The sequence below is a fragment of the Marmota flaviventris genome, chromosome X (assembly GCF_047511675.1).
Source record: "Marmota flaviventris isolate mMarFla1 chromosome X, mMarFla1.hap1, whole genome shotgun sequence".
Lineage (NCBI taxonomy): Eukaryota > Metazoa > Chordata > Mammalia > Rodentia > Sciuridae > Marmota > Marmota flaviventris.
The window spans coordinates 130,036,215-130,050,350 of NC_092518.1; the positions used below are offsets into that span (position 1 = coordinate 130,036,215).

Here is a 14,136-nt window from a genome sequence, read left to right on the forward strand (position 1 = left end):
CAGCATATGGCCCAGGGTCTTCACTCTGTCAAGGTCATTTATGGTCTAATCCACGCAAGCTGGTAAATCTTTGAGCCCCCTTCCAGAGTGGAACAGCAAAGTAAGGATCTGAGGTAGGCAGCATATTAGCAGAAGGATATTTTGCACTTGCTGGAGAGAAGACACTGGAAATTTCTGGGTTTTCTTTCCATGAGAGACTGGCAGAGTACAGTGTTGGTCCTTTGTTGTATTTGAGGCAGTTATGGTCATCCACCTCTTGGAGACTGAGGACTGGAGGCCATGGGAGAGTCCACTTCTTTCTGTGTGTCTTCACAGGTTCATATACTTCCCTTGTCAATTTTGCTTGAAAAACAATACATTGACCATTGGTCTATGTGTTGGTTCTCTGTTATTCAGGCTAGATAAACCCCATGGCCTAATCATCTCTTCAGGAAAATGCCAGAATTGAATTTTGGATCTGCAGAGCAATGGTTCAGCTCTAGGAGTCCTTGGGACCTCAACAAAACTAGCATCTGCATTCTGAGCAGCAAGGTCTTGAGAGCCATGATGCCTCTTATTCACATTTCTAAACTGACAGGCCATCTCCCTCTTGGTGCCTGCTGTTACTTAAGATGGTTCTGTCACTCTGGTCTCTGTCAGGTACCCCTTTCCAGTAGTATGGCCTACAGGTCTGTCAGGACTCAAGTTGTATCTTTGCTCCTCCATCTCCACGAGCTAGGTGGCCCAGGGCATGTTATACAAATCTCCCTGTGCTTTAGTTCCCCTTCTGTATTTCAGTGTTCACTGGGATCCTCCTCAGGGCTAGACACCAGACACCATTTGAAGGATGGGTATAGGAGCTGGATCAAAATATCTGGGACAGGGTGCTTATGCTTCCACAGTTGAATGCTTGATCCAGGTTACTCATCGTTAAAACCAGCTCATATGATAATATCCATTTCCCAGTGGTTGTGGGGAAGCCTAATTATCACTTGTGAAATGTTTTCAAGTTCTCAGAAGAAAGCTGATACATCATGGCAAAGTATGACTCTTACAATCGTGATGCTCCCAAGCTTGCCCTGGGGGTAACCAGTATAAAATTGCCATTCATGAAACTCTGCTATTGTGACAAAGCAGGACGATTATCCATAATGATACTAATGTTTAAGGTTTTGCTGTGCTCATGAAAAACTCTTAAATTGACCAGAAATTAAGACCTTAGACTAGGAAACCTGCTATGAGGTTGTCCTGCTTTTGGAGTAAAAAAAAAAAAAAAAAAAAAAAAATCTCTGAGCTTGGCAGTACCAACTTGCAACAACATTCTTTAAGCACCTAACATGTACTAGGCAGTGTGTAATACATGCTTTCATTCAATTTTCCCAACAAGCTGTGAAAGACAGTTTTATTATTTCCTTTTTGCAGAGGAGAAAAACTGAGGATAAAAGTTGACTTCCCCAAGAAAGATGAAACTGGCACTTTTAAGTAGGATGACTGGGAGTGGAGGATGAGGCCAGTTCCGAGGTGACCACAAAGTCTAAGAGGGAGCCAAGGAGTACCTGAAGTAGGTTAGGAAAGTGAGGATGAGTTGCACATTTCCAGTTTGGGCATTCCCTGAATAGGCCTGCTGCCAATGGAGAGAAGGAATTCAGGAAGGGAAGACACCATCAGGGAGGGGAGATTTCTTTGGTACTAGGTAACATGAATTTGAGACAGCCAGCATATCTTGATGCACTATCCTGGGGCTTGGAAAGGAAGTTGATATTCGTACTGTGGATTCACTGACAGATCTGACAGGTGAAGCCTGGGATAGGATTGTCAAAATGCAAAGTCTTACTAGTTGCTCCTAGCTCCCCGCCATGCGGGCTGAGTAGTCACTGGGGGAAATCTCCAGAAGGCTGCAAAGGCCTAGGGGACAGGTCTCTAGGAAGACCTCACCGCACAACTCCTGGACGGTGCGCTCGCCCTCCGCAGGCCTCCACCCAATCAGCATTCCCATGCGTTTCTCCGCCCCTTCCCTCGGGGCCACTTCTACTCCAACCTCCAGAACCCGCAGTCGGTTCCATTGGCTGCTTGGGGACGAAGGACTGGGGGCCGCCCAGACGCCGGGAACTCAGGGCGGGGCTCGGGCGCATGCGCAGCCGCCATACGGAAGCCCGGAAGGAGGGGTGGGGGGCGGTGGCTCAGGTTTCTCAGGGCGGCGGCGGGGACGCGGCTGGCGTTGGCACCATGTATCCGCTGTAACGCGCAGGCTGCGCTGTGCGGGGGGAGGGGGGAGAGGAGGACTCCGCGGTGTAGTTCTTCGCCATGAACCTGAGGGGCCTCTTCCAGGACTTCAACCCGAGGTGAGGCGGCGGTGGCGGTGGTGGCGGCGCCGGCGCCTCCGGGAGTCCGCGCCGGGGGCTTGGGGGCAGGCTGAGGCTTGGGCTTCTGGTAGGCGCGGCAGCTGTGATGCTGCATCCCGAAGACCTGGGAGACTGCCAGAGGGTCCCTGCAGGTGCCAGCGGCTCTCTGGGAAAGCAGTGGGCCTCAGCACCCATCTTCCCGCTTCTCCTCCAGTGCCAACTAGAACCACCCGACCACGGCCCAAGGCGTCCGGCCCGATCCCTGTCCTCACCAAAGGAACCCCATTTTTCTCCTCTTGCCTTCCCTTATTGGTAACCCAACGTCCCTTTCTCGGTTCCATGTTCTCCCAACCCACCGCCTGCCCTCCATTCTCTGTGCCAGGGCCATCTCACTTGACCCAGCACCCCTACACCCCAACCACAGCTGTTTCCTTCAGTTCTTGTCAGCCCTTGAGGTTTTTCTTGGATTTATACCCATCCCTTGTTTGTTTGATGCTTTGTTTATTCGATAGCTGAAACATGATTGAATCCTTGGAGTCCGTATCAGGGTATGGCAATACCTTACATAATGCCTTTGGGGGCGAGCCTGATTTTCCATACGCGTTTTCTCATCAGTCTTCCCTATAAGTTTGTTTGCAGGAAGTACATTTTGCTGTCCTTATTCCCCAGATGGGGATCACCCAGTGGACAGTGTGGAGAAAACACTGGCAAAGGAATCAAGTGTCTGTCCTTGCACTTGTCCAACTGTTCGGTAACTCTCTGTTCCCTCCCCCAGGCTGTGTGTTCGCTGAAGCAGAGACTAGCTCCTGCTTTCCTCCTTTCCCCCAGCACCTTCTACCCCTGGAACATAGTAGACACATATGAAATGTCTGTAGAACTAAACTGAACCAAAAGTCCTATATTGGAGACCAGGCCATATGTAACCTGGTGATTCTTTGCACTTCTTTGACTCATTTATAACGCAAGGGGTTGGCCTAACTGATCTCTTAATTCCGCTGCTCTGTGGATACTTCACAGATGTTTCCTATTTGCAAGTGGGAAGCCATGCACTTAATAAACCATTTGTGTGCTAGTTCCTCTGCTCTGTACTTTGAATGCTGGGCTGTCCCAACTTGGGGGTGAAGGAGGGAACCCCATTTTGTTTTTAAGTGTGTTTTGTGGACACACCTCGTAAACAGGCAACTTTGTACTGTGCAGTACTGAACTGTGAGAGCCCAGTGGAAACTATTATCTTGCTTGCTTGTTGGGGATGAAAGGAAGTCTTGGGAGAGTATTTCTGTATGATGGCGGTGCAGTCTCCTTAGGGATGGTGAAATTTAAAGCCATAAACCATCATGACTTCTTAGGCACTCTTATTCTATGAGTTCATATTCTGATCTTGAGTGCCACTGTCCCTATCACAGTGTAGTCATTATCGTTGTTGGTCATGAAGGCACTGCACATAGAGGAACATATTTATAATACATAACAAAACTAACTGCAGTCCCTTCACTTGGCTTCTTCTAGGAGTAGGGATTGGTGTGCAGGGAAACGGGAATGGTGCTGGGGTTGGACATGTTTTGTGTGTCTTCATTGTTTGGAGAGGGTGATAAGAGAGATAAGTAAAAGCCGAATTGTTTTTTGTCCTTGGGCAACCCACTTATCTGTCTGTTTAATCTGTAGAATGTGTATAATCTCTAAGTAGGATAGTGAGGCTAGATTAATGATTGATTGCAAAGTGCTTTACAAATAGAAAGTTCCAAGGCTTGTTCCCAATGTGACAGATAATCCAGAAATCACAAGGAACTGCCTCAAGTGATCTAAAAGGCTAATACAGTTGCCAAAGCAAAACAGTGCTACACTGAAAACACCCGTAACCATTTTTCCTTTAGCTTTGTTTTTTTTTTTTTCTCAAAATACTAATATCTGGGAATTATCATGAAATACTCTAACTAAAGAGATTTATGTTAATCTTCAACTTTTATCAGTACCTTAATTCTACCTGAATTAAAATGCATCTCTGCCTGAAAAGTTTCTTTTTTTTCCTCTGAAAAGTTTAAAGGTCTTTTTTACTGCACTATTTTCCTGAAAGTCAGTGTTGTTAACAGGAAATAGTAGTATTACCTTACAGAAATTTCAGTAAGACATGGGCCAAGTAATATTGGCAAGTTATTTCTTTTTAAGCATGTATTGTGGGCATACCTCGTTTCTAACATCTTTCTTTAGTTCCAGACAATTAGAGAGCAAACTGAGGATGTAGACAGGAATATGCCTTTTGCTGGATCCTTAGATCTTGATGCTGCTGCTTTGTTCCCTGCCTCTAATTCTGAGCCAATTTAATCTCTCCCTCCTATCCCAGGACCTTGACACACACACAGTTTTCTTCATCAGGAATATTTCCCTCTCCTCGTGATCTAGTTAATTGCTATTTATCCTTCAGATCTCTGGTCACTTGGTTCTTGCTGAGGATAGACTTCTTAACTTCCCAACCAGGGCCACTGCTGCCTGTTTGAACAATCTTTGTAGTTTACCACATTCCTTCATCATGACAATTACTTGTGCTCTTGCATTTCTGTGCTATTTGATTGCTACTACTCTCTTCTACTATAAGCTCTGTGGGGCCAAGGTCATTACTCTACCATTATTATACCTTGATATAATTATTGAACCAATATTTGTAGATTAAACGAGTGAATAACTCTCCTGAGCCTATAAGAGCTATCTAGAGCTGCTGTTTCAATCACTGTTTTCCTGGTGGGCCTGTGGCCTGATTCTCTTTCCTATTACCCTCTTCCTGCCTTCAGAGTTTAGCTATTCCATAGGAGACATGGGAAAGACCTTGAAACTAAAGCAGAATGTGGCTGCCTTTCTTTGCAGATTATGTATGTTTCACAACATTATTTACTAGCATGGTTTGGTAGTTTCCAAGACATGGGCTGTGGCTCCAGATCTGTGTCCTGCCTTGTAGATCTTGGTGAATCTGAAACTACTGCTCTGGAAACTGCAATGGCAGAGAATTATTCACAAGTGTTAACACTAAGTTGTGTAGGGCTGCATCTGACCCTCTGCCTATTTCCATCTGGCACAAAATGGTTGATTGTGAACTTTTTTCCCCCATAATTGCTTTTTAGTTACACAGGTTAAGACTTGATGAAAGAGACACATTGGATCACCAAGAAGTCCTTCCTTTGAATGTTCTACACTTCCTAGTAGCTAGGGGTCTATTCCTAGAATAAATAAGCTAATAGAACTGCAAAATTGGCAAACCCTGATTCTGGGACATTCCCAAGGGTTGGGGATCTGGGATTAGGTGGAATTAAATGAGTACCCTGCCAAGACCATGAGGCCTTGAGAGTTGCTGGCTCAGAAAAGACCCTTCAGCCCTGGTAGCCAGGCAGCTATGGAAGAATATAAGAACTCTGCTAGGCCTTTGAAGTTGTCCACAGCAAGCTCCTGGTGGAAATATTGTGCATCTCTCATGTGTGCTACACTATAAAAAAAAAAAACTGAGAAATGCCTCTCTGAGGGTTCTGTAGTGTGGGTGTAGAGTACATGTTGAGGTCAGTAGTGTTTGGAAATTTCTCTGTGCTGCATCTTCTAAAGTCCTCCTATCCCTTACTTAAAGTCAGGAAAACTGAATATAATTGTTGATAGCATAGTTCACTAAAGGTCTTTAAGTGTTGTTTGCAAAGTTTAATTAAAGTATTAATACATGGAGCAACTCCCAAGTTCCTACCATGTACCAAAAGATGTGCTAGGTGCCTTAAGTACAAGAATAAATGGGATGTAGTCCCTCTTTCGGTGCTCAAGACTAGTGAAAGAAACAAATGGAAAGAAATTAAAAAATCAACAAAGTATAAGGCATTACAGAGATAAGATCCAAAAGCCACAGGAGTACAAAGTGTGGAGCCACTGTGTAGAGCAGGCAGGGAATATTCCACAGTGAAAGTGACTTTTAAGCTAGATTTTGAAGGATGATTGTGGGTTTTATCAGACCAGAGGACAGGAATAGTATCTTAGAAAGGACAAAATATGCAAAGACATGGGGCTTTGAGAGGGCCTAGAATGTTCAGACAGTTTAGAAAGGTCATTGTGGTGGGAGTTCTACAGACAATACCTGCCCCGTATTATAAAAATACATAGTGTCAGTCACTGCAGATATTCTCTATGAATTGTATTTTAAAAGCAGGTTCCTAATCCATCAGCATGAGTGCAATGTCAGTATTGTCAGTGAGCTTACTACTCATCACCCAAATGATTATTGTTCTGTCATATAAAGCCATCTATAGTCAGAAAATTGTCTTAAATTTACTGAATTTATGAACAATAGCTGTGATTTATTGAGTTTTAGTTAGCAGGCTCATTTTAGAGTCTTAGAGAGTTTGTGCCTTCCCTAAAGTTATTAAGGTATTAAGGGGCCAAGTTGTAATTCTATTCCAAGAGAGTTTCCTTCTGATGTCTGTGCTCTTTCCTGCATGCCATGCTCTCTCTCTAGTTTAGTGACAGTCCTTTTCCCCCATGACACATTAGTTCCAGTATACTAAGAAACCTTCTATTTATGAGTTATAAGTGATTAATCAAAGCAAACTTTATATTCAAGATTATATATCCAAATGAGTATTATTATTCAAAGAAGTTACTGGGGAGCAAAAAGGATATGTGCCCCTTCCATTGCTCATACTACTTGCTACTCATCTCTAATTCCCTTTAGAGTCAGTTTTACAAATCATATAAGAAAAGCTGTCTTATTGCATTATAATCATATATCATTTTGAACCAAAATAGTTCCACCTAGTTTGATCACACATCGTATTCACTAAACTTGGTTCTGGCTGGCTTTTGGCAGTTTCCAAAAAATCAAATCCACTCTGGGTGAAGATTTGGCACCATTTAGGATATTCAAATGAACAGACTGTAGACTCTCAGGGTGCTTCTAAGGGGAAAGCTTCAAAGACAGTTTGAGCAATGACATATTGCTCTGCCTCCCAAGGAGGCTGGATAAAGGAGACAAGTCTCATTTATAATGTATAATTTCTGGTTTTGAAAATATTATTCCCATTACTTTTTAACTAACACATATTTTTTCTTAGCAGTGAGTTCTTTGAGGGCCAGGATTTTGAGACACTGAGTAAATGTGTTGAATGAGTGGATTTTGATTTGATATGTATCACTGGAAAATTCTTGTAGGAGAGAGTGGATTGGAGGAGAATTAGTTTCCAAGGACTCTAAGAGATAAATTTCCTAATATTGAACTGGGGGTTTCTGATTGTTCTGCCTGGTTATCATTTGTACCTTTACAAGGTGTCTAAAATTCCAGTTAAAAGCATTGAATTGAACCTTGCAGATAGGTGATTTATAACTATAATTCATACTCTCTAGCTCTGACCTACTGGAAAAATGAAATTGTTGCATCAATACGGCAGAACTTTTTTCTTTCATTATATGACTAGTGCTACAGTAGGCAAAATGTGTAATTTGCTCAGGACTTTCATATTAATGAATCAGTATAGGAGCAATCAGATGAGGAGACAGACTTGGGAGAGGGGATTAACTCACCTAAGAACACACTGCTGATAAATTAAATGGCAGTTAAGGAACCTGAGTGTAGATTTTCCCAATGTCCTGGGCTCTTTCTAGTCCTCCTTTGTTTTTATTTGAATTTTGTGCTTTCTTATAGCTACTGATTAGGTGCTCTTAAAATTCTTTTCATCTTAATAAAACCAATTAAAATCTTCACCAAAAGATTTTTAACTTGGATAATTTAGTACTGCTCAATGTAAGAAGTTCAGCCCCTTTAAAGTTTTTGTGAGAATATCAATTAGCAGTTGGTCAATTGTAGCCATTCCCTCATGCCATAGACATGTATGTGACATCCAGAGTGAGTGAGAGTATGTGTGTATGTGTGTGAGAGAGAATATGTAATAGTAGGCAAGCATGTATACATGCTTCCGTTAAGCCAGAAGCTTCCACTAGAGAAAATTCTTGTGTCTGAAGAGAGTCCAGTTACATTCTTTTGATTTGTAGAAAACAGATACTAGAACTTTCATACTCAAAACATCCTTTTGCTGTGTATATTCCCTTTCTTCTTTCTTCCTCCTTTTTTTTCCCACCACAAAGCTGACAGAAGGAATTCAAGCCTGATCAGAAAGATCGGCATAAATTTTAGAGAGGATACTGCTTTTTGGTGCAGCCCATGTGGCACTACTTTAGTGATCATGCCCTAAAATTTCTGATTCAGATGAGAAAGGAATTTTTTTCTACTGAGGAATGAAACCAGGGAGTGTGCATGTTAGGCAAGTGCTGTACCACTATCCTAACCCTAGGAATAATCTGTTTTAAAGGTGTTGCTATGGTTTGAATGTGTACTTCAAAAATTCATGTGTTGGCAATAGCTAAACTGTGGAACCAACCTAGATGCTCTTCAGTAGATGAATGGATAAAGAAAATGTAGCATATATACACAATGGAATACTCAGCAATTAAAGAGAATAAAATCATGGCATTTGTAGGTAAATAGATGCAGTTGGAGAAGATAATGCTAAGTTAGCCAATCCCCAAAAACCAAATGCCAAATGTTTTCTCTGACTTAAGGATGCTGATTCATAATGGGGTTGGGAGGGACATGGGAGGATTAGATAAATTTTAGATAGGGCAAAGGGGAAGGAGGGTAAGGGAGGGGGCATGGGGTTAGGAAAGATGATGGAATGAGATGGACATCATTACCCCAAGTACATGTATGAAGACATGAATGGTGTGAATATACTTTGTATACAACCAGAGATGAAAAGTTGTGCTCTATATATGTAATATGAATTGTAATGCATTCTTCTGTCATATATAACAAATTAGAATAATTTTTTTATATTCTCACACAGAGAATTTCTAGTCCAGAGACAGCTTAATGCCTGGTACAAGATGGTATTCAGGTGCCAAACCAGAATCATTGCTCCATAGACCTTATCTGTTTCACAGATCATCCCACTGTTGGGGAAGTGATTATGTTCTATCCTCTGATCTCCTAGAATGTGCTGTGCTAAGAGTAAACTTGATGGGCACAAGCTGGGAAGGGACATGCCACAGGATTTCTCTTAGTTTATCTTTATCTATACTACCCATTCCCTAGGATGCTTTCTAACAACAATGGTTCAGCAGCATGGCCATTACTATAGATTTTTCCTTAAAATACCACTATAATATATTTAAATAATTTTAATCATATGTACTTTATTTGCATCATTTAGTAATAAGATTGTTTGTGGTTCCAAACTAGAGATAGCAGGATAACTAGAAAACATATTTTCTGTGGTTTCTCCTGTCACTAAATGGAGGAAATTAGTTGTGGATTACATAAAATGCTGTCCCCTTCTTTAATGCACAATATCAGAAAACAGTCTAAGTTTTACTGAGAGTAATAGTAATTTACTTTCAGAAAACAATTTCCCAATTGCTTTAAGGCAGTGAACAAACAAATCTATGAGTTTCTGAATATTATTGCAAATTTACAGCACCTATATACTGCTTTTCATTTCTCTGGTTTCTAGGATAGCATATTTCTTGTTTAGACTTAACTTTTTTTATTATTATTGGTTGTTCAAAACATTACAAACCTCTTGACATATCATATTTCATACATTTGATTCAAGCAGATTATGAACTCCCATTTTTACCCCGTATACATATTGCAGATTCACATCGGTTACACATCCATTGATTTACATATTGCCATACTAGTGTCTGTTGTATTCTGCTGCCTTTCCTATCCTCTACTATCCCCCCTCCCCTCCCCTCCCATCTTCTCTCTCTACCCCATCTACTGTAATTCATTTCTCTCCTTGTTTTTTTTTCCCCTTTCCCCTCACATCCTCTTATGTGTAATTTTGTATAACAATGAGGGTCTCCTTCCTTTACCATGCAATTTCCCTTCTCTCTCTCTTTCCCTCCCTCCTCTCGACCCTGTTTAATGTTAATCTTCTTCTCATGCTCTTCGTCCCTACTCTGTTCTTAGTTGCTCTCCTTATATCAAAGATGACATTTGGCATTTGTTTTTTAGGGATTGGCTAGCTTCACTTAGCATAATCTGCTCTAGTGCCATCCATTTCCCTGCAAATGCCATGATTTTGTCATTTTTTAGTGCAGAGTAATACTCCATTGTGTATAAATGCCACATTTTTTTTTTATCCATTCATCTATTGAAGGGCATCTAGTTTGGTTCCACAGTCTAGCTATTGTGAATTGTGCTGCTATGAACATCAATGTATCAGTATCCCTATAGTATGCTCTTTTAAGGTCTTCAGGGAATAGTCCGAGAAGGGCAATAGCTGGGTCAAATGGTGGTTCCATTCCCAGCTTTCCAAGGAATCTCCATACTGCTTTCCAATTGGCCACACCAATTTGCAGTCCCACCAGCAATGTACAAGTGTACCCTTTTCCCCACATCCTCACCAGCACTTGTTGTTTTTTGGCTTCATAATGGCTGCCAATCTTACTGGAGTGAGATGGTATCTTAGGGTGGTTTTGATTTGCATTTCTCTGACTGCTAGAGATGGTGAGCATTTTTTCATGTACTTGTTGATTGATTGTATGTCCTCCTCTGAGAAGTGTCTGTTCAGGTCCTTGGCCCATTTGTTGATTGGGTTATTTGTTATCTTATTGTTTAATTTTTTGAGTTCTTTGTATACTCTAGATATTAAAAAGAAAAAAAAATTCATGTGTTGGAAACATAATCCCTAAATTCATACGCTAATAGTATTTGAAGGTGGAGCTTTTGGGAGGTAATAAGAATTCAATGAAATCAGGAGGTTTGAACTCCCATGATGGCATTAATAATTTAAAAGAAGAGGAAGAGAGACCCAAGCTCACACACTTGCTGTATCTTGCTAGTTATGCCTTCCTTCATATTATGATACAGCACAGATACTATCATCCATTGCTGGTGCCATGCTCTTAGACTTTTCAGCCTCTAGAACTATAAGAAATCAGTTTTCTTTTTTTAAAATAAATTATCCAGTTGTTAAGTTATAACCATAGGAAACAGAATAAAACAAAAAAAAAAGTGGTGCCAGGAGTAGGACTGTTTTTAAACAAATACCTGAAAATGTGGAAGTGGCTTTTTTTATTGTCATTCCACAATGTCAGAATTTATTGAATAATAATAAATTTACAGGCTACACCACCTTCATCAGTGGCAGTTCACTGAATACTTGTGGATCATTTGGTAGTCAAAAGCTGGACAATCACAGGTTCTTTTATTTCACTTTTAATGTCTATAATATCTAAGCACTCACAGCAGACATCACACTTCACATAACTATACATATGGGTTACAGAAAGGCCAAGAAGAGTTAAGTAAGGCAGGTACAGGGGTTCAGGGGATGAACTGAGAGCAAAGGCAGAGAACACAGATGGATGCAAAGAATAACTAACTGTAGGTGGTCAGACAGTATCACAGTCTGGAACCAGCAGAACTTATTCAAGGTGCAGCGCTGTCAAAATGCAGGAACTTGAGGCTGTGTTTGTGGCTCAAGTAGTAGAGTGCTTGCTTAGCACATGTGAGGCACTGGGTTCTATCCTAAGCACCATATAAAATAAAGATTGTATCCACCTAAAACTAAAAAATAAATATTAAAAACGTGAAGGAACTTATTCTAGGCCAAGGTCTGGACAGTGGCAGTTTCACAGTGTCAGTGTGGAGTGGGACTTAAGTGATCAACACAGACAGAAGAAACTACAATCTACTAAAGCCTGAGGCCAGAGATTTGGAGGTTTGTTGCTGTGGTGATTTTCATAGGCAAGACTCAAGACAAGTGAACAGGTGATGGGGTCAAGGTGCCACTATGTCAAGTTTTGAGGTGCCCCTCCTTTTATGGGTCTGGAGTGACCCATTTGGTGTTCTATTGTGTTCAATGCTCATGGGCCTAGTTTTTTTTTTTTTTTTTTTTTCAATATGAGATGGATATGCCCGTGTGTCTGTGTGCTTCTGATTAATTTGATAAAATCATGGGTGGTCATTCTTTTGTTTTTTTGTTTTGTTTTTTGTTTTTGTATTAGGGATTGAACCCAGAGGTACTTAACCACTGAGCCATATACTCAGCCCTTTTACTTTTTTGTTTTTTTTTTTTTGAGACATAGTCTCACTAAGTGTCTTAGGGCCTTGCTAAGTTGCTGAAGCTGGTTTGAACTTGCTATCCTCCTGCCTCAGCCTCTGAGCTGCTGGGCTTACAGGTATGCACCATCGCACCCAGCCATGGGTGGTCTTTCTTGTTAGCACAATTAATTTATTTATCAGTTTATGCCTTATGGTTGTGCCAGGCGGATGGTGGTTGTTTACTTGTACAAACACGTGTAGAGTCATTTCACCTCAGCCCTTAAACACAAAGTGGAGTAGTTCAAGACAAGCTACTGCTCTACAAAATAGAGTAATAAAGGTTTAGGCACATTCTAAAATCTGCTGTTCTATACCTCGCACAGTAACTTGGAGAGGACATAGCTGCTCCCTACAGTCTCACTAAATTGCTTAGGCTGATCTTGAACTTGCAATCCTATGGCCTCAGCTTCCCAAATTGCTGGGGTTACAGGTGTGCGCCACACCATTGGCTCCTGTGTTAATTTTTACAAGGATTTTTTATGTCCTACCCTTGTCTTGCCATTGCTTTTGGGGAGTAGGTAATTTGTTTTGATTTCATAGTTTCACAACTGGAAGGTGAATCTTGGCTTGAATCTCACCCATGTCTAATTTAGATGAGACAATGGACTTTTGAGTTAAAACTGGAATAAGTTATTTGAGACTATTGGAATAGATTGAATGCATTTTGCATTGTGAAAAGTGCATGGATTGTGAAAGTCAGGGGGCAGAATAGTATGATTTGAATGTGTCCTTCAGAAGTTCATGTGTTGAAAACCTAATTGTCACATTCATAAGTGAATGTATTTGGATGTGGGGCCTTTAAGAAGTAATTAGGATTAGATGATATCAGGATATAATGGCATTAATGGTTTTGTAAGAAGATGAAGAAAGACCCAAGCTATCAGCTTGCTCTATCTTATCCTGTGATGCCTTCCACCATGTTAAGCTGTAGCAAGAATGTTCTCACCAGATGCCAATCTGATCCTGGCTCCATGCTCTTCAGACTTCCTAGATTCTAGATCCATGAGCCAAATAATCTTCTATTCTTCATCAGTTACCCAATGTGTAGTATCCAATGATAGCACCAGAAAACAGGCCGACAGGTGTAATTGGGAAAGTAAAATTTAGGAAGTAGTGTTTAGTATTAAAATATCCAGAAGAACATCCTTTTGCTAGTTTGTGGAGAATTAAGCAAAGTACTTTGGTCTGAATGTTTCTTGAAAAGTAACTCAAAATAGTTTAGGCTTTGTGAATGTTTAAATTAAATGTTCTTGTTACTGTGTTATTGCAGCATCATTCTCTTGCCAATCAGGCTTGGTATTTCCTATTTGATAATGCAGTCTTCTTTTGGAATGGTTTCATTGTTTTGATAAACTTGAGATGCTGGAATTTCTTTTTCCTCCAAATGAAAGAATATATAAATTATGTCTTTTAAAATTTCCTATTATAGGGGCTGGGGTTGTGGCTCAGTGGTAGAGTGCTCGCCTAGCATATGTGAGGTCCTGGGTTCGATCCTCAGCACCACATAAAAAATGAATAAATAAAATAAAGGTATTGTGCCCAAAGATTTTTTTTAAAATTTCCTATTATATTAATTTGTCTTATTTGCTCAATTTTATGGTGTAAGTTTTTTTCAAAGAACCAGCTGTTAGTATTATGAATTCTAGTTTTATGTCTGTATTTCTACTTTTAAGGCTTTTAAATTTCCAAATT

At 40.7% G+C, this 14,136-nt stretch overlaps 1 protein-coding gene across 1 annotated transcript in view; it reads left to right on the forward strand.

Moving 5' to 3' along the window:
- Positions 1 to 2,171: 2,171 nt before the first annotated feature.
- Positions 2,172 to 14,136, forward strand: part of Tmem185a (transmembrane protein 185A) — a 39,854-nt gene continuing 27,889 nt past the window's right edge. Inside the window, exon 1 of the mRNA XM_071606869.1 lies at positions 2,172 to 2,321. Coding sequence (XP_071462970.1) covers positions 2,284 to 2,321 — 38 coding nt within the window. The 5' untranslated portion in view covers positions 2,172 to 2,283. The remainder of the gene's footprint in view (positions 2,322 to 14,136) is intronic.